This window comes from Miniopterus schreibersii (assembly GCF_964146895.1).
Source record: "Miniopterus schreibersii genome assembly, chromosome: 13".
NCBI classification, from domain to species: domain Eukaryota; kingdom Metazoa; phylum Chordata; class Mammalia; order Chiroptera; family Miniopteridae; genus Miniopterus; species Miniopterus schreibersii.
In genome coordinates, this window is record NC_138113.1 from 23,890,952 (window position 1) to 23,912,458 (window position 21,507).

The window sequence follows — 21,507 nt, forward strand, 5'->3', positions numbered from 1 at the left end:
AGCTCTGAATGTAAAAAGGCCCACGGAAAGGATCAAGAGGAGCTATAGTGTTTCATGAAACAAAAATAGGCCACATAAGAAGACTGGGAATTGGAATGATGTTGGACTTTCTGACAGCCACACTAGAAGCTACTAGAACAGTGGCATAACGCCCTCAAAATTCTAAGGGTAAATTATTTCCAACCTAGAATTTTATCAACCAGTTCAGGTTTTTCCATTTCTTCGAACTTTGACTTTTAGGTTACTGAATGAGACAGTGTGCCTGTCAGTGTTGTAGTCTTAAAATAGTTTATTTGTCAAGTGCCATAAACTGCTTTGGATTTTTTTTTTTTTTTAAGGAGCAAGAATAAAGATGCCAAGTTGCATATTTTTGGTTTTTATTTTGCTAATTATTAGAGTATCATAAATTTTTTCTGTTGCTCTATTTTTTCTAAGCTCTTCCAGGATTAAGAATTGGGAAGCTTAAAGACACCTTTCCATTGAAACCTAAATATTATATTCTCTTCCTTTCCTCTTATTTTCCTTTGTAGGCAAACTGCTTCTTCAAAATCATGAATAAAATTTGATACATTGTAGGGTGGGAGGGAAGATACAGAATTTTTACAAGTGATTAACCTGTAAGCTTTAGATTGCTAGATGAGTGAAGTAGAAGTTGGTAAGTGAAATTGGGAAGATGGCTACTTAAAGGTTTTGGGACTAATTTTAATGTGTTACACAAATGTGGTCCTGCTTATAACTTTTGAGAAGTTGAATACATCTATGTTTCAACAATACAGAATATATTTTCGCTTTTCATACTTGAGGCAGGCACTTAAATTATTCAAAGTAAGAGATACCATCAGTATAATAATGAAATTAGATTGATACACGGGAAGAAGAAACTAGAGTTTGAGAGGGTTTATTTCCTTTCCCCTGAGTTCTATTTTATCTGAAAGGAAATAGGAGGCGAGGACCAGCTTGAGCGCAGTGCGCAGAGGCCCGTGACCTTACAGCCACCGAGCAGTGTCTGCCGCCCGAGCGCTGGCAGGTGGATTGTCACCAGCATCCCTGCAGCCTCCAGAGGGGGGGGGCTCTGCCTCTTCTTGTGCACACACCACCTGAACTTACTCTTCTCCTTCTCCGGTTTGTCTCTAGGTCTTATAATCAATGGATAAAGTGGGGAAAATGTGGAATAACTTCAAATACAGGTGTCAGAATCTCTTCAGTCATGAGGGAGGAGGCCGTGGTGAAAATGTCGACATGAACTCCAACAGATGTTTGTCTGTGAAAGAGAAAAACCTCAATATAGGAGACTCAGCGCCTCAGCAGCAAAGCAGCCCCTTAAGAGAAAGCGTTGCCTTACAACTGGGGTTAAGCCCTGCAAAGAACCCTTCCAGGAGAAACCCGAACTGCGCCACGGAGATCCCTCAGATTGTTGAGATAAGCATCGAAAAGGATACTGACTCGTGCATCGCCGCGGGCGCCAGGCTCGCCAGGAGAGACTCCTACTCTCGGCACGCCCCGTGGGGCGGGAAGAAGAAGCACTCCTGCTCCACCAAGGCGCAGGGCTCCCTGGACGCCGACAGGACGCTGGGCAGGGCCCGCGGCGCGCTCCCGCGGAGGGACCGGCGGCTGGGCGCGAGCTCCGGCCACGACGCCGAGGGCCCGGGCCGCGCCGCGGGGGCGCGCTCGCTGCGCCAGAGGCTGCAGGACACCGTGGGCCTGTGCTTCCCCGTGAGGACCTACAGCCGGCAGGCCAAGCCTCTCTTCTCCAATAAAAGGAAAATACACCTTTCCGAGCTGATGCTTGAGAAATGCCCGTTTCCTGCGGGCTCGGATTTAGCCCAAAAATGGCATTTGATTAAGCAGCATACAGCCCCCGTGAGCCCACACTCGACGTTTTTTGATACTTTTGACCCGTCCCTGGTTTCCACGGAGGACGAAGAGGACCGGCTGAGAGAGAGGCGGCGGCTGAGCATCGAGGAAGGGGTGGACCCCCCGCCCAACGCGCAGATCCACACCTTCGAGGCCACGGCACAGGTGAACCCGTTATACAAGCTGGGACCAAAGTTAGCTCCCGGAATGACCGAGATGAGCGGGGACAGCGCCGGCCCACAGGCCGGCTGCGACTCCGAGGAGGACGCCACCACGCTGTGCTTGCAGTCGCGGAGGCCGAAGCAGCGCCAGGCGTCTGGGGACAGCCACGCCCACGTCAGCAGGCAGGGCGCCTGGAAGGTGCACACGCAGATCGACTACATTCACTGCCTCGTGCCCGACTTGCTTCAGATCACGGGCAACCCCTGCTACTGGGGCGTGATGGACCGCTACGAGGCCGAGGCGCTCCTGGAGGGGAAGCCCGAGGGCACGTTCCTGCTGCGGGACTCGGCGCAGGAGGACTACCTCTTCTCGGTCAGCTTCCGCCGCTACAACCGCTCCCTGCACGCGCGCATCGAGCAGTGGAATCACAACTTCAGTTTCGACGCGCACGACCCGTGTGTGTTTCACTCCTCCACGGTCACCGGACTTCTGGAGCATTATAAAGACCCCAGCTCTTGCATGTTCTTTGAACCGTTGCTTACTATCTCCCTAAACAGGACTTTCCCCTTCAGCTTGCAGTATATCTGCCGTGCAGTGATCTGCAGGTGCACCACGTACGACGGAATTGATGGGCTCCCTTTGCCGTCAATGTTACAGGATTTTCTAAAAGAGTATCATTATAAACAAAAAGTGAGGGTTCGCTGGTTAGAACGAGAACCGGTCAAGGCAAAGTAAACGCTCCTGTGCTAGATCTGCTTTTATGTGCGTCAGACAGTACACCTATAGCAAGCACACGTGTCAGTGTTAGGTTTCTTCAGTACAGTGTGTCAGCTTAGTGTTAGCACCTGTCAGGTGCGATCTGCTGTTACCTACTCAGAAAACGCGGTGTCTATTGAGACAACAGGATAGAACTACAGGTGTTCGGTAATGCCACAAAAACATTTTGCCGATTAGCTGTTTGGTTTTTAATGGCTGTAGTAAGTGAGAGAGGCAATTCTGGGGCATTTGCTATGAAGAATTCTATTTCTTACTGAAGAACAAATTGTTAATATTGGACGATTATTTCAACAGTGTGACTAATGTTTGAAATTATTGTTTTTTTCTAAAAAATTTTCTATAACCTTCCAAAAGTAGTGATGTTTGTAGTTACTATAAATCAAGCTTTGGAAGTCCAAAAAATAAAGACTGCCTTCCTTTTAAACAAATAAATTAAATGCAATTTTCTGGCCACAAGGGCATAGTGCAGTTCACTTAAGTGTTGACATAGTTTATAGTCAGTCTCCTTTTCTCTTCTGCAAAAGGTACTGTTAAGTAAACCAGTTTTTCTAAATAGTAGTTCTTAAAATTTCAGACTTATAAAGTTGGTAGGAGAATTTTATTTAAAGGCCTTAGGTGTTATTTTTTTAATGAATGCTTTAATTTAAAACACATTGGGAATAGCTGCTGCAGTGTAGTCTGTGTGTGATATTTTGAAGTTGACATGTGCAGTCTATTTGTTGATTTATTAATGTTGGATCTTTTCCTATGCCCGTGACAAGTTTGTGAACCATGAAGAAAATGAGACTAGAAGAGGCCCAAACAAGTCAGAAATAGTAACTACAGTGGTTGCTGATGTTGAGATTATTGTTAAATTGTAATCATTTGGATGGCAGTATTTATCTCTTTGTTGTAAACACTCATAGCTGAATTGCTTAAGTACAATTTATAGAATTTCAGTGCAGTTAATTTTTAATGGAAAATCTGAAGCCTAAATTGCAGATTTAAAAGGTACTGTACAACCATTGTATCTGTAAATAACTTTACTTAGCACCTTTTTGTCACTTAGAATAGTATGCAATACTACTTGAGTGAGCTATTTTGGAAGTAGTGTTTGCTTCTTAGTATTGAACTGAATTTACAGTTCTGTCCTAGACATTTTGCACTAAAGTAGTCAGATTCATTCTTGTGTCTTTTTGTTAATGTGCTCTGTACCACTGGTGAGTGCTCCTTAGTTTCCTTACCTGCTGCTACAGAAAGTTACTTTATATCCTGATGGCTGTTGCCAAGGCTACAACAAAGAAAAGCTATATTTGTATGCAACACTAACCCTTGGACTGCTAATGTACGTTTCTGCTTGCTGTGCCTTGTTATGGCTGCTTTTTTGTGCTAATAAAGTATGTTTGGTGTTCTCCTTGTATATCTGCTGTTTTATACATTTGCAACAATTTCTCTTGTAAATGGAATGGTTTTGGGGTTTTAATATAAGCTTTACCTGACAACCTACTATAGTCAATGCAGAGTTACTGTACAGTCTAATATTGACTTATTCTGAGTAAGCTAACTCTAAATTTAATGCTGTACATCTTTCCAATCATAATCACATATACTGTGGAACAGTATCTATAGATACTGCAAATTACTGTATAGTTTAGGTTATAACAGAAAATAAACAGAGAAATACTGACTAACCCTATTGATTTCTCTGCTTATAAGTGAAAAATTGAAATTATCAATGACATGTCGTAGTAAATGAGCATCATACTGCACCAGAAACAGGTTAAATGAAGTCTTGTGAACTAATACATCAGCGCCATTGATTGGTTTGGGGACCATTTTAATTAACAAATGCCCAAAATGTAGACTTTAACCAAAGATTTGTCCATTTTAAAGCAAAATGGGGATTGAAGGGACTCATAATTCCTGTTATTTCTAATAGAAGTCCCTGAAGAACATATACCAAAGTGTTTGAGAACTTCATCCAAACCTACTTTAAAGCATATGTGCAATTAAGTTGTTATGACATAATGGTATTGCATAATTGTTGGGTTCGTTTTCTTGAGCTTATCATGTACCTGGAAAATAAACCTCTTGGAAATAAAAAGTTCATACTGCTTTTTGGAGACAGACTATATATGCAAGCAAGATCTTGTTTTAAAGAGGTAACTTGAAACTCCAAGAAAGCACTTGATGTTTTATATGCTTGTAGCAAATTGATGTTCTAATTGTAGTTTTATAGAAAGTATTAATGCTTTTATGTATTTCAGAACTTTATATGTTAAATGGAAATTGTTTTAAATGTGTAAATATTTGAGTTTATGTAAGCATGTATACACTGTGCTAAAAGTCACATGTTTCAGTTTGTGTGTAATATTAATATGCAACTTTTGGTTTAAAATTTTTTCTCAAAAAATTAGTGGCTTACATTTTAAAAAAGAAAAATCACCAGCATGAAATCATATCTAAGTCTATATTGATTGTGTCTTTTTCTGAATCCCATTGTAGTCTGTCAACTAAATTTGTTAACATGGTCTCTTTGAAGTGTATTTTAATACAAACCAGGAAATTCTTTAGAAGTTTGGACACATCTTCATAGTGAAGTAATTTACCCAAAGACAGATTGCTCTGATTCATATACATTCTCATTCTTTCACTCACACGTTCACTTATTCATTCTCTCTGTATATGCTTATATGTACGTAGGCGTACATACATTTATGATGTTACTATTGCTTTAGACATTATTGCCATCTGATTTAAAGTCACTTAGAGGCCTTATTCCCTATGTATTTTTTATCCTTGTACCATTCAAATTTGATTGCCTGCACCTAGAGTTTAGTCCTGCTGCTATTACTCTTGTTTATAATACAGTCACCTTACAAAGAGAATGCATTCATCAATACTTTCTTTTCTAGCTAAACACAGTAAAAAAATTTTGAAGAAGGAACAGCTTGGTTTAAATAGTTATTAATAGTCATAGTTACATTGATATTTCTTAGACAAAAATTTAGCCCAAGTAATTATACCCCCACAACTGATCTGTTTTCTTAAGCTCTATTAGAAGGTTTATGTAAGATTTATAATGGCCTGAGCCATAAAAGTCGATACTTCTGAGCTTCATTTTGACAAAATTCAAAGTTTGTGAACTTTTTGTTGACATTTTGACTGGCTGCTGTCCATTTCATCCCAAGCTTCCTTTGCTCACTGGCACGAAACAGTAGTTTGATGAGTTTTACTGAGATTGGTCTTAAATCACTTATTTTGGTAGCAAAGACAGCTATAAAATTGCTTTTCGGTAGAGGGAAAGAGGCTCTGAGTGAGGGCTCTCCTAGGAAAGAATGCCATTCCCCGGCTCTGCGCCCCAGTTCACGGAGGGCTGGCTTAAGGTGAAAAGAGTTTCCTAAGGGGACAGTACTGTTTGGTTAGATGCACAAAAACTACATTATCACTGAGGCTCAGGTTTTGTTTCCCATTTTTTGCAACAGCTGATACAGAACATAGACTTTCTAAGTGGTATGGTCCAAGGAGGTTTGGGGTGGGATTTTTGTGGGAGGTGGTTGGTTGGTTGGGGGGGGGGGGGTTGTTTGCCGTCGCAAAGTACGGGTCAGTTGGAACAACTGTTTCGGTGCCCGGAAGCTTGATTGAATATTTAGACTCTCTTCAGCCATTCATTCAACAAGTGTTCATTGAAGACCCAGGTACCAGTTCCCATTTTAGCTGATGGGTCTGCATGGGGTTCTAGGACAAAGTTATAGTGACCTTGAGTGGTGAGGAGAGAACGGCCAAGATAAAGGAAAAGAGCATTTTGATGAAAGAAACAGTAAAACAATCCCAATGCGAGAATGAACTCGTAGGCCCAGAGAGGAAGTGCCGCCAAGTCGGGGAGGGGGCTGGGCGGGAAGCGGGGGGCTCCCCCTGAGGACTGAGTCCGCAGTAAGGAGTTTTCCTCTGCTCTGACGTGCTGGGGAACCACTGGAGGACCGAGGTAGGGCTGCTCTCTGCTCCTCTGGCAGATGGAGAACAGGCCACAGTGGGACCAAATAAGGGGCAGGTTTTGTTCTCTACACACATATCTTTATTTTAACACTTGAAAGGACCACATATCCTGACAGCCTCACCGGCCTCGGCTACCCAGCAAGTTACACGCACACTCAGGCACGTGGGAAGTTCCTGCTCCGCTCGAGCTGGCCAAGGGAAGGCACGGGCCCCTTTGCCACGATCGACTCCAAGCTGACCGTCCACAAGGATACCTTGCTCGGAGCAGGCTGTGGGGCACGGCACTTGGACCTTGCTCGAGATTATGAAACCAGTGAAGGCCGCACAATTCTCACGGCTACTTTCACCTCAGAACGTCATGTCTATTGAAGTGGAACTTTCTGGATAAGTGAGAGAAGGTGGGAGCCTGGGCTGGGGTGGTGGTCATGGGGAGAAGTCGGATGCCGGATGTCTTTTGGTCATAACGCTGAAAGGATTTGGGGAGGATTTAGATGTGAAGAAGAAATCAGATGCCAATTTTTGACCTGAGCAAGGATGGTGATGCCATTGGCAGAGGTTTCAGAAAACCAGTGGGACAAAGTGGAGGGTATCGACTGCATCCTGCCTTGGATATGTTGAGTTTTGAGATACCTATTATCCCAACAGAGACACTGAGGAGGCAATCGGGTATATGAATGTAAAGTTAAGGGGGGAAAGGAAAATACGGGGAGTCACTATATGGATAGTATTTAAAACCATAGGACAGGATGGCAGCAGCTGGGGATTTGCATGGAATGAAGCATTTTGTTGGGGGAGGTAACTATGGCAACACTGATGTTTTGTGAGTTCAAGATTCTGCATCATTAGGTTGTGGGGGTTTTTTAAACCAACTGCTTTTAATAGGAGACATGCCTTCCAAAAAGTGTTAAAGTACTAGAATCATACATAACCTTGCGCTCGACTTTAAAGCTTTGTCCATGTCGAGTTTGGTTGTCATGCGTTCCACGTCAGGTTTACAGTGTGTCTGTAGCACAGACTTCTATATGAGACGTGCAGGTTCATCACGGAATCTTTAGACCACTGGGAAGTGTGAAGAATCGGTCCCCAAGAGAAGGATGGACACCGTCCGTATCATCCCCCTGCCACCACCAGCCCCGGCCCTCCCGGCCCGACTCCCGTTTTGTGATTTTCCGGCGGTAACTGCTATTGGCATTCGTTCCCTCCCACTGTTTTCCATGCCTTTTAACAGCTAAAAGATCGAGGTTTATCGATAGGTAATACCAGAGAGAAACGGGAAGAGCGAGTGGCCCGCAGAGCGCTCGGGTGGCCCGGCTCCGTGGGTGTCCTCGGGCGGGTCACTGGCGGCTAGAACAGGCTGCAGAGGCCCAGGCCCCACGGCCCCCTGCGACGAGAGTTCAGGAGGAGGGAGCCCTCCCCTCGCCGACTCTAACCCGGCAGACACGGGCAAATATGTAAACGTCCAGTGATGCAAATGTACGGAACTAGACCCAGCAGAAAGTAATTAAGCAGAAACCTGGTGGTGCCTAACAAGGAAAATGGGAAAAGTGACTGAAATGGAGGCAGCTGGTGTCGGGTGGTTTCATCGAGAAGCCTCCGAATCCGCCTTAGAAGGTGGCAGAGCAGCTCGGTGGGAGGTGCCGTGGGAAGCAGCGTTTGGATCAGCGTCGGCAACGGCCCGCTGCAAAACAAACGCGGAACGCTCTTCTTATTTTTTGTCTTTTATTTTCATAAGAGTGGAAATCTTTGGATTTTCTTCATTTAGCAAAACATACTAACGTAGGTCTCTTACAAAAGCAAAGTGGCGTGTGAACTTTTGAAAATGCCTGCATTTAAAAGGACCAGAGTTAAATCTTTTACTAAAAGCAGAAAATTGATAATATGCCATCCCTGAGACAGTTGAAAGTTGTTTCAGAGTGGATTTCCTACAAAAAATATAAATTGTGTTTTCTGCCTGAATCTCCAGAATGCAGGGCCCGGGGAGGCGGGGGGTGATAAAACCGAATGAACACATCTCTACTCTTCCCCCTCACTGGCTTCCCCAATCTTGTTTTCATACTTCGTGTGCAATTCGTTCTCTTTCTCTCTATGTTGATGTTTCTTTAGGCATGCATGCTTTTTCCAAGTTCTTTGGGTAGCTTCTAGTGAGGTCCAATACAAAGAAGAGATGGACAGACACATAGATGATTAGATAGATGAAAGATTAAAGTAATTGCTTTTACACTTAACACCTTAAAGATATTTAGAACTTTTAGGAAAGCCATGGAAGGATGCTGCTGTGGACATGGAGAAACACTCCGAGTGTGGCATCGTGTTTTCAGATGGATCGTGGTTACAGTCTGTTCGCGGAACTGAACCGCTAGTGGAGCGGTGCAGGATTACTGTTTCTTCAGTTCTTACTGAATGAGGGGGAGACCCAGGGGGGCTCCTGATCATGTTTGAATGGATGAAATGGAAACTGTTCTTTCTGGTGGTATGGGCACAAAGCTATCCATCTAGGTAGCTTAAAAAAAACACAAAAAAACATAAAGACATAACTAATATGATGGCCTCCCTGTGGTGAATGGAGAAACCCATGGATAAATCACAGAACAAAGGAATGCTTTAGGGAACACTAAGGCAGTAGTCTCCTGTCATTGGAGGTAACTATGTCTGTGAAACCACAGGTCCTAAGTTACAGGGTACTAAAGTCACTTTTTAGTGGAAAACAATGACCTTGAAACATTGTATGAGATTTTAAGAGTTTTTAGGGAGCTGGATACAGGGAAGTAGCAGACCTGGGTTCAGATTAGGACACCTGGCCCCCACTCACGTCATCTTGGTCAAATCACAGTATCTCTAGGCCTTCATTTCTTCTCGTCAAAAAGAAAATATCTGCCTGGCTCACGGAATCATATTTTGAAAATCATCTCGGATAAGAAGTGGCGGATATAGCACCAAATCACTTTCAGAGCTCTGTGGCATTTGGAAAAATGAGCACTTTGTAATTTGTGTATATGAGTTAATATAAGACAAAGATATACTTAAAATAATTTTTAAGCTAAAAAAAGTTATTTGTTACATTTCCCTTCTGATAAACTCATTTCATAGCTGTGTAGCTATTGTCAGGCTGTCAGAGTCGGGCTGCAGCTCAGCTACCTTCTAACTGGTGAGTTTTTAACTCTTCCATCCCCCCCCCGTGGTGTGCAAATACTATCCTGAATACTCCTTGAGAGCATAGCACAGCGCCTGGCACACGGGCTGCTCCGTACCTTCCACTTCTCCTTTGTCCTCACGTTCACCATGCAGATCGTTCCAGTAGCAGGGGCGCAGGACTGAAATCGAGCTGCTGATCACGGTCGGTCTTTTTTCTGCTGAGGGCTTAACTAAAGTGTGAATTCAGCCAGTAGTTCTATATCCTGTTGGTTTAATGTGGCGTTTTATTGAAGGACAACAGTCAAAATGTTGAAACAGTATCTCTAAATCTTCTTGAGGAATAAATCTATAAAACTTGCTCAGAAAATTACTTGGAAGCAGGATAAAGCCAATCATAACTATTCAAAATTTTATTTCAAGGCTCATAAAAATGTTTTCATTTTTTCCGTAAAGTGAAAGAATTTATCTCTGGAATCAGCAGAAGTATAGTTATTGTAAATTTAGTTCATGTTTTTACATCCTGGTAGAAATTTGGTAATCCACATAGAAAGTTTTATTAAAGTTTAATTCTATTTCTCTAAATGCACCTTCTCTTTTATGACCTTGGCTATGACCATAGGACCGGTCATAGCCACACACACACACACACACACACACACACACACACACACACACACACGTGTGCACAGCTGGGGCCTGCTACAGCAAGCCATGAGACCTGTTTGTAGCCGCCTTTACCACCGATACAAATGATCGCAGCTGTGTCATCCTGTGGGCGATCCACGTTGTTACGAACTGCTGGCTGAGACTGAAAACCAATATGGCTCCTTTCACGATTGAGATTTCTGGAAACACCCCCTGTGTCCCTTTTCATCATATTTGTTTGCCACTCGCTATTTTATACACGAAATCATTGCTAAGTTGTTCCTGTGGGCCTCTCGAGGGCCCAGCTGTATGCCTAGTGCCCAGCCCAGTGCTTAGCTCATAGCAGGCACTCAGTAAATATTGTCTGAAAGAATGAATGAATTTTCAAAAATAAAGTAATTAAATATCTATTGAGCATATATTTTAAAAGCATAAAACATGGTCTTTTGACCTAAAACCCAAATCTGTTCCATTTGAAAGAATTAAAGAAAAAGAAAGCATTGTGTAATTGCTAGTTTTACCTTGCCTTATGTCAAAAACGTGAATAAAAAGAAATCATACTTTATTCTAACCTTCTGACTCAATTAGCTGACTGCCTTGTAGTTAGAGTTTCCATGTTAATTTTGAAATTGAGACCCAACCTTTTTAGGCCTTATTGCATCATTCTGCTGATTATATATCCTAACCTTTAAACCATAAAAAGACTGCATTCACATCAGATTCTGGAACTGCTGGAAGTTTAGAAATGTCAACTCCGCTTTGAAGTTGAAGCATCTACCGTTTGTTGAGAAGCGAGGCTCAGGGGGCCTGTAGTGCATCAGTAAAAGGAGGAAATTGCTTCTGCCTAATTAACACGAAGTTTTTTTCAAAAAAAGAGACGAGACAGTGGGACATAGGTAAAAGGCCACACAGCTGTCACCCTGAATGTGTTCATGCCGATGGATACCAGAGTGGTGCCTTCATTCTCTAAGACAAAGTGTTTAGGATCTTGCCCTGGGGGCCTGCGCTGGAGCGGTTCCTAACAGAATGTTCTGAAAACTATCTTACCTTTTTAAGGAATGTCTCTGGACACCACAGTATAGATTAGGCCAAAGAAAGTGGTATTTTTATTTTAATGTTTGCGACTTCTAGAGCATGTCTTGTCCTTGGGTCCTTCCTGGCTTGAGTAACAGTGTGTGTGCTGATCAGTGCAGAGGCCACATTCCTCCCAAGTCTGGCTGTGTGGGAAGGAAGGTCACGGTGAATGAGGGGAATTGAAAAACAGTACTCCAGCCATATCCTTAGAATTGAAGTGCAGTTTTAAATTATTTTATTCTTAAGAAAGCTAATACCATAGTGTGGTGTGTGTTTTTTACATAAACGAGAAAAATTTTGAGAAGAGCATAGTCCCAATCCCAGATTACCACTGATCTGTTCTTTGGGTGATCCTAGCTCTTTTAGGTTTAAAAGCTTTACAGTTTTTGATCCTATGATAATTTTATTCTGTTACTGAATGAAGAGCAAACTTGAGTGACCCAAAGCATACTTAATTTGATTTTTGAGGGGTTAAGTATATTAAGTGGTTAAAAATAATAAAAACTATCTGGATGTCCCAACCTCACATCTTAGAAAAAGAATATTCTCATACTAGGAAGTGTCTAATAAATGACTTCTCGGAGAAAGGACATGGCCCAACCTTACAAAAGCTGTACTCCAGTCCCCACCAGACATTCAAGCATGCAGTTGTGTGGCCTTTTATCTGTGTCTGTGTTCTCTTGTCTCTTTCTGGAATTAGTTACTTTAGGCCACTTGAGTCCCTCCCAACATATCCTAGGTTCCGAATCATCAGTTTAGGACAGTGGTTCTCAGACTCTTTGGTCTCAAGACTCTGTTACACTCTATAATAAAGTGTTGATGACCCTCCAAAACCTTAATTTGTTGCCTTATTTATCAATATTTACCATATTAGAAATTAAAACAGAAATTCCTGTATATGTATGCAGATGATTTCCCACCCCAGTCATTTGAGAGTCCACCTGAGGGCCTTCTCTGGTCCCAGGAGCGTGCTCTCTCCTCCAGCAGATTGGACTGAAAGTTTTGGGGAGTGAGTCTATCAGGGGCACCCCTAAAACTACCAGGGACCAGAGTGGGTAGAAATACCCCAGCTTCCTCCATGGTCCAGCCTCCTTGCCCTCAGGGAGCCCTCGATGAGCTGACTTTCAGGCACATTCCACACTGAATCTCTGTGGGTCCCCAGCAGCGTGGCCTCCCAGTTGCCCAGAGCTCACTGGCATATCCCTCAGCGGCTCTCCCGTCCTTCCCTCGCTTCCTCTCCGCGCCTCTGGGAGTCATCTCCAGGTACAAGCAGCCGCAGCCTACAGGGGAGGGCGCGGCCTCCCAGAGCCTGGGGGGTGACAGCCCCCCTCAGCCCCCACCTGGGGCCAGTCAGCACTGTGGCAGTAATGGGCAAGGCTGACCCCTGGGGGCAAAGCCCCAGCCCCTGGATGCAGATACGTGAGGCCCGGGCCGGCCCCGCTCACCCTCGCAGGCCCCCATGGCGGCGGGCCCTTCTAACCGAAAGCTTCCTTACCAAGCCAGTTTCCAAGCCCTGGTTCTTGCAGTTGGTTCTACAGAGGACGACGTTTGGCTAGAACTTCGGAACTCTAGTATTCTGTTTTATCTCCACTATTGATTTGCTGACTATATAACCTTGCTTTATTTTTTTAGTAGTTGCTCTGGGGTTTAAAATATGCATAATTGATGTGTCACAGTCCACTCTTAGATAATATGCTACTTCACATATAATATAAAACCCTCCCAGCAGTACACTTCCACTCCCCTCCTGGATGGTGCTGTGGTTGTCATACATTTCACACCACAATACATCCTTTTGCATTAAATCATTATTTTTAAAAAATTTTTAAATGAAAAAACAAAGTGCTTTTATTTTTACCCACTATTTACCATATCCTGATCTCTCTAGTCCTTTGTGTCCATCCAAGTTTCCATCTGGCATCATTTTCATATTGCCTGAAGAACTTTAATGTTTTCTAAGTTCAGGCCTCTGGCAACAAATGTTCTCATATTTGTCTGTCTGAAAAAGTCATTTCACCTTCATTTTTGAATTATATTTTTGCTAGATTTAGAATTCTGGGTTGACTTTTTTTTCTTTCAACACTTTAAGATGCATTCCACTGCCTTCTGGATTGCATTGTTTCTAATAATAAGTCTGTGGTAAGTTTTATCTTTGTTCCTTTGTACAAAGTGTATCTTTTTTCTCTGGATGCTTTAAAGATATTTTCCTTATCACTGTTTTTCAGAAACTTGATCGTATTGTGGCATAGCATAAGACGTTTGGATCGGTAGATTTATAGGTCTCATCTGATTTGAGAAAAAATTGGCCAGAATTTCTTCAATTTTTTGTTGTTTTCTCCTCTCATCTATCTTTCTGAAACTCCAATTTCATGAACACTAGACTCTTTGATATTTGTCACACAGGTCCCAGAGGCTATGCTGTGCACTTAAAATGTGTGCATTTTCTTATGTGTAAATGAAAACGAAATAGAATTGATTTAAATAAATGAAATCATATAGTCCAACCAACGTGGCTCAGCGGTTGAGCATTGACCTATGATCCAGAGATCGAGGTTCAATTCCCGGTCAGGGCACATGCCCGGGTTGCGGGCTCGATCCCCAGCTGGGGGCATGCAGGAGGCAGCCGATCAATGACTCTCTCATCATTGATGTTTCTCTCTCTCCCTCTTCCTTCCTCTCTCTGAATCAATAGAGATATTTTAATAAATAAATAAATAAAATTAAATCATATATACAAGCTCCCAGCACCATTTGTGACACAAAACAGGTGCTTAATAAATATTATTTCTCAACTCCCCAACCCACCTCTTTAATTTCCCTCTGTGCCTTGCTCTTTTCACATACTCTCAGCTCCTTTTGCTTCTCACACCCCTCTGCCTCTCCAAATTTCTCCCATCCTTCAAGATCCAGCTCCAAGGCCTCTCCCTGAATGTTCTCCAGGTTACTCCAGGTCCCAGTTTGGAACTCTTAAAGCACTCACTGCTTGCTTCCCCAGGATCAGGCATGGGTTGTATATTGGTCTATGCCATTTATAATTTATGAATGCATCTGTGTCTTGCCTCACCTTTGGTTTTGAATTCCACAAGGTGAATACTTTTCTCCCTCTATGGCTTTGTCAGTGCTTGCTCCAACGTTTCCAAGAGGCGTTTCTCATTGTTTGTTATCTGGAATGAAGCCCCAAAGGTCTTCTCCTCTGGCAGTGACCCCCCTGGGGGGGTGGAGACTGAACTAGAGAAAGAATGTGGTGCTCTGAAGGAAAATAGACATTGGAACCCAGTCGCCCTGGTCTGAATCTCAACCCTGCTCGCTGCCTACCCATGTGACTCTGGCCAAGTCACTTAGCCAAACTCAGCCTCAGTTTCCTCATCAGTTCCATGCGTGTAATTATTGAAGTAAGATGGGAAAGAATTGTGTCAGGGGCCTTAAAAGCTGGGTGAATGGATGCAGGACCAGGCCCTCAGCCTGGCAGGGGTTACGTAGAGCTGTACTCCTGTTTGGAGAACACCTAGACCTGTGGATTTTTGCCAGTCATGAACGTATTTCCCCAGAGAGGAGAGAAACAGGCTGCATCTAAGGGCTTTGCATCCCTCACAAAAGCTTGTTGTGTTTCTTCAGCCCCATCCACACATCTGGTTATATTTACTGATCTAAAAATGTATTCATCCTGCTTGCCATGTTCACATTTCGGGACATGGTAAGCCCCAGGGTGGGGGGAAACTCATAAATACCATGCATTTAAAAAAAAAAGCAATGCAGTTCATTCATATGCTTCCCAAAGATGAAGGTCTAGGACAAGGAGCTTAGCTCTCTGCCAGCTGCAAGCATGCTGAGAGCTCTGCATACCAGGGGCTGACATGCCAGGGTCCTCATGACTCGGGTCTGGTGTTCTTCAGCTAGGAAAACCCCTCCAAAGCTCCCTGGCTAGGGAATCCAGAAAATAAAAGGTTCTTTTGACAGCCTAGTAAAGGTTCACTTCCAAAGACGGAAGGAATAGCAAGGAAGGGCCAAGAGTCAGGACACCTGGTTCAGCCTTTCGATTTTCTGAGTGACCAAGAACATGCCTCCCAGTGCCTTTGGCCTCTCTTACTCATCTGTGCATAACTGCTTGCCTCTCCATTGCAGCTTTGGTTCTATGAACATTTGTGAAATGAGTGAGGGAGGGATATTTGTCTATGTGTTTGGATTTGTCTATATTCTCAATGCTTCAAACAGTGCCTGGCATGCAGTAAATACTCCACAAATGTTTCATGAATAGATGAGTATTGTAAGGTTGAAATCCTAAGACTCTGCTTAGATATGAGCTTTGCCCTTGACTGCCATGACATCTGGCAAGTGCCTTCACCTCTGAGCTCCAGTTTCCTCTTTCTTAGACTAGATAATAGGCTATATGCAATGATCAAATGAGATGTTTGTAAAATCCACAAAGGGAGCCTCATACGGAGCGGGTGCTCACTAAATAGAAAATATCATGGTCATTGCTGCATCTATCACAATTCTGCTTGTCAGTTTGAAATGGCTGCAGGAATGTCTCCTTTTGTCTTACCCCCCCCCCCCACCCACCACCACCACCCTCCCACTCCCACTATAATGGTGCCGAGCCTGGAGTCTCTCACTCAATGGGGTGTCTCTGAGGATCAGACCGAAAGAACTGGCTTGTATTTTATTAGAGATTAGATTCAGGTTAAAGCTGAACAGGAAATGTCAAACATTGAGAGAAGTTTTGAAAAGAGATGGGGAACCTTTTCCCAGGAAATCTGTTGGAATACAATAGACGTTTTCATCGGTGGTTGGCTCCCGTGTTGACTCATGAGAGCGACATGGGACTATATGACCTTTTGCTCGAGAGCCCCTGCAGGCCATGAGCAGCTCAAGGACACTGTGACTAGGCTGTGGGCTCAGCCAGAGATGTTCTGAGTGTGATCTGCTCCACAGCGACCCACAGGTCCTTGAGGTTAAGGAGCTGCTGAAATGCATCCGTGCTGCCCACTGACAGTGCAAAGAAGTAGAGACCTAGCTAAGGCCCAAGTGGCCCTGATGCCCGGCCTGACTGAGCTGAGCTGAGCTGAGCTGAGCTGAGCTGAGCTGAGCTGAGCTGAAAAGACAGGTCCTACCCTCTTAGAATCGCCTGGAAGGAGGCATTCTTTTTGTGCTAAGACTGAGTTTATTTTCCTCAAAACCGCTCTGGCAACTAAGGAAGAGAAATACTTCACTTATGGTCAAGAACCTCCTCTCAAGGTTCCCTTCTGGTCCCCAGAAGCAACACTCCCACAGGTGCCCCTCTGAAGCTCCTCCCTGCAGCGGGTCCCCAGCTGCCTCCATCCCAGCTCATTGCACCCTTCCCCTCTGCCCTCAGTCTCGTCCCCCATGGGAATGACTTCTCGAACTGTCCCCAAGCGCCTTTCAGGAATAACCGTGCTCCCCGCAGGGTGTGCCCACCTACCTGATGGCACATTTCTCCTACTGACTGCTGTTCTCCACTTGGGTTCTACCCCTGAGTAACTGTGAATGCTGCAGAAGAGGGACCTGTAATTCTCTGGGTCTCCTGGAGTACACAGCTCAGTCTACATGCTCCTTGAATGAGTGACTGAAAGGCTCTATTACCTCATATCTTAAGATGCACTTTTTAAAAGTTGGCGTCATAACAGGTGTGTGCACTCAACTTGTACCTTAACATCTGTTACTGAGGAACCTGGGTTTCCTCTGGCCCCAGGCTTTGACTGCTCTGGGGCTGGTGAAGATCAGTGGGATAGGAGTGAGACATTAGGGCTGTGTCCCAGCCCTGCCACCAGTTTGTGTGTGATCCAGAGTAAGTCACCTAACCTTTCTCCGTTTCCCTCCCTGTGCGGTGAGTCGTCGCCTACCCTTACAGTGTTGTGAGTATAAAATGGGACAGAGTTTTGAAAGAGGTTTGGTAAGTGCTGAATAAATGAAGATTATTTCTCCAAGGGGCTTGTGGCAGATTCATTCAACAAACCTTTATTGAGAATCTGCTCTGCATCAGGTACTAAATATGCAAATATAAAAGCCCTCCAGAGCCTGTCCCTGGGAAGCTGGGATACTAGCAGTGGGATATGTGTTATAGCAAAGTGCCGGGAACACAGGGGCACAGGGGACGAAAGTGTCTGGGGGTGTGGAGGGAAGTGGCACTTGAAGAGACCTTGAGAAGACATCCGATGTCACCAGGAAGAAATGCAGACAGGCAGCCCATTCCGGGAACTGGGCTGAAGGTGTGGATGCGAGCGGGGAGTGGTGCCCCGTGGCTACCGCGGAAAAGCAGGGTGAGCGGGCCCCAGGGAGGTGACCGGAGAAAGGGAGGTGGCAGCGGGGCTGGTGAGCTCCGCCACTGCCGCGGGCGTGTGGGACAGGAGGCGAGCGTCGGGGGGGAGGTCGTGGAGTTCCTCTGGGACCCTGGCCAGGTGCAGGCACAGGCCATGCCTGGAAGCACCCGCTGATCGAGGCCACCAGGCCCTCCGGGGAGCACTGCTGGGGTGGGCAGGAGGACAGGGTCTGGGCCTCCCCATTCCCGAGACGCTCCAGAGACAGAGAAGCCCAGGAGGGGACACGGCCTTGCAGGAGGCGGGTGAGCAGGAGGCCCGGGCCAGGTCAGTGTCCTGCTCAACGTGTAAGACTCCTCATCTCCACGGCTGCAGCTACTTCCCTCCGCGTGGAGTGTGGTTAATGCCTCGAATCCTCCGGGTCCCAGCTTCCCTGTCACCCCCAGGGCCCTCCTTGCCCGTGGGGCGCCCTCCCCCCTCTTTCCCTATCATGACGTTCAGTCTGTTCCTTTCACAGCCCTTAACACAGTTTGTCCTTTTTGACATTTCTTGTCTGTGTCTCTCCACTAAAGTGTCAGTTCCATGGGGTGGGAGCTTTGTCCCCTGGCCCGAGGTATGGCTGGTGCCTGGCACAGTCGCAGGCACATGGCAGGTTGCGAAGAACCGAGTCAGCTATCTGGCCGCCCAGCCTGACCTGAAGAGCACTGCGTTCCAACGTGCAGCGTGATCCCTGGGTTAAAGTGGGGCTCACACCCTCCGTATAGAGATGAAGAAACTGGGGCCCGCCCGGCCATTTGGGCTCAGCGGTTAGAGTGTCGGCCCGTGGACTGGAGGGTCTCGGGTTTGATTCCGGTCAAGGGCTCATATCTCGGTTGCAGGCTCGATCCCTGCTCTGGGTGAGTGCAGGAGGCACCCAATCTATGTGTCTCTCTCACATTGATGTTTCTCTCTCTCTCTTCCACTCTCTCTAAAAAGCAATGGAAAAAATATCATTGGATGAGTATTTAAAAAAAACAAAAAACTGGGTCTTATTGTTAGTCTTAAAGACATGTCACCTTAAATATTTCACAGTAAGTGATAGGGAGAGTCAACAGTGAAGCCCAGGCTGGGGTTCTGGCTTTGCAACACCCTCCCCCACTCGAGTACAGAGCGTCAGGTCCTAAATATTAAATCGAGCCAGAGTGGACAGTCCAGGGGGGACTCAGTCCTAAATCCAGCCTGGTCAAGGGACACCCAGGAATGCACACGACTCCCGTGGGGCCACAGCCACCTACAGAGAATGGAAAGAACGGGCTTCAATGGGCAAAAGCTGCCATCTCCTTACTTAGCAATACATGTGTCTTTTTATACAACAGATTTAAATAAGTAATGCAAACTGTTAAAATCTGTGGTTAAAAATGAACAGGGAAAGATGGGAATAAAGAATCTAACAGATGGTTGGCGTGACTCTCTCTGCGACAGGTGGGACAGAAGCGTCCGCATGAACACGTCCCTGAAGGTCTTCTTTCTTGTTGGCACATTTATTGACACACTGCAGGATGAGCCCTGCACATTCAAACTGCACAGTCAGCTCAGCAGCTCCGGAAGGGAGGGCCTTGGCCTTGGCCGTGGCTCACCTATGGCCAGAGTGGCCCCTCAACAAAAGGAAGAAAAGGGGAGAGAAAGTCATACAGACCTGGTCAAAAGCATGGAGACCTGATGGAAAGTGGAGAGGAGAGACCTTGGGGCTGCGTCTCCTTCCCCATGCTGCTCACCGGACCCCTTGGCCTCCCTGCGGCTCTCTGACAGCCGGACGGCTGGGCTCTCGGGAAGATCCTGCCTGGCCCACTAATTGGTTAGTGTAGGAGTCTCTTGCCCCCGCTTGGAGGTAGGGAACAGCCCTTGTCCTCCAGCATCCCCGTGGCCAATCGCAGGCTGTGTGTGTCTGAGCCTGTGACACACCCGCCACGGCCCGGCACAGCCATCCTCATTTCCTAAATCTGGCCGTCAGTCTGGGGCCAGGCTCCATGGGTGGGCCCCTTCTCATTAGCTTCTCTGTGGTTCCCACTGTGTGTTGTGTGCTGGCCCCCGCCCCAGGCCCCCAGCCCCTGCACGTGTGAGCACTGAAGGCGGGACACTGGTGCTGAGTCAGCCCAAGTCCACAGGGCACCCACGACGCCCACGACGGAGTGGTGCGGAGCTCTCCCAGGAGCAAATTGTAGTCTCAGGAAAGCCTGCCATTTATCAAGCACTTGCTGGGCCAGGCCACTGTGCTGAACCCTTTATATGCAGAATCGGATTAAACCCTTATAATTACTCTATGAAGTATCGCGGTTGTCATCACCATCATCAATCCCCATTTAATACGTAAGGAACCTGAAACACAGAAAGGGCAAAAGCCTGTCCAAGGCCACAGACTTAATAAATGGCGAGCCAGGCAGTCCCACTCCACACTTTTTGCTCTAAACCCCACTAGACTGTAATGGTTTTGCACGGCCTAACCTGACCTCACCTGTCCCACCGTGTCACAGGCACTTGAGCAGGAGCCAGAGACGAGTACAGGCCCAGGTGGGAGGCTGCCTCCTGGCCACAGAAGGTACCTCACAGGGTACTGGAGAAATCAATGTGCCAACATCTGTAACAGGCTCAGAACAGTGCCTGGCACTGGAAACAGTGCACATGGGTCTTTATCACTATCATTAAGGACAGGACTGTTCCAGCTGGAACATCTGTCTGACCCCCAATCTCTTCCCCAGGAGATTTGTGTATTGACTTCCAACATCTGGTCTCTTTCTAATGTATCCCTCCATCTCAATCTCCCGCCTCCTCCCTCCAACCCTGACACACCACTGAATCTGGTTAATTCATTGTCACGCTCAGATCCCTGAATGTGACAGATCGAGGGGGTGAGGGTGGGGATGGAGAATGGAGGAGCTTGTGTAATAAGACACAGGTACACTTGCACATGCATCTCGTGTTCAATTTCAGATTTTATCCCATCGTGGGGCAATTTCTGCTTTGTCGTTTTTTGAATCAGAGGGAAGATGTTTTACTCACGTACATCTCCCCAGCTCACAGACAGTAGGTGCTCAACGGGTGTCACTGCATTCGGCTCTGCTCGAGCCAACATTTATGCCAGGTGTGCTCGGCACCTCAGACGCACTAACTCTTTGAATGCTCTTTACCCTCTCAAAGTCCCCGTGCCTGGCAGTAATGAGTGCTCAAATGCCTCTCTAATAAAGGAAATATTTTTAGTCTCTACCCTCTTCATGGGCACATCACTTTAAACCCCCAACTTGGTCTTTGTGGCTCCTTACCCTTCCCCCTTAACTTCTGGTGTCACTCCCCTCTAACATTCAGCACAAACTTTCACCTTGGTGAATGGCAAGGCCCAGGTGACAGTGACAAAGCTGAGCACACAGCTAGTGAGACTTGATGTTTTCCCACAGAGTCTGATTAGAGCAGTGTCCAGAAATTCCCCCGAAGCATCTAAAATCATCTCCCTCCACACGGAAAGGCATTCCTTTGGCTCACCTCTCCAGCGTCCCTCTGTAAACTACACATCACGGAGACCTAATGCACCACACACCGTGTCCCACGTCACGGCCAGACAGGCCTGGGTGCAAGTCCTTGT

The 21,507-nt window shown here is 45.8% G+C and overlaps 1 protein-coding gene across 1 annotated transcript in view; it reads left to right on the plus strand.

The window, feature by feature from the left end:
* SOCS5 (suppressor of cytokine signaling 5) overlaps positions 1–5,712 on the plus strand; it is a 41,960-nt gene extending 36,248 nt beyond the window's left edge. Inside the window, exon 2 of the mRNA XM_081156805.1 lies at positions 1,135–5,712. Coding sequence (XP_081012931.1) covers positions 1,147–2,751 — 1,605 coding nt within the window. The 5' untranslated portion in view covers positions 1,135–1,146 and the 3' untranslated portion in view covers positions 2,752–5,712. The remainder of the gene's footprint in view (positions 1–1,134) is intronic.
* The last annotated feature ends 15,795 nt before the right edge of the window (positions 5,713–21,507 follow it).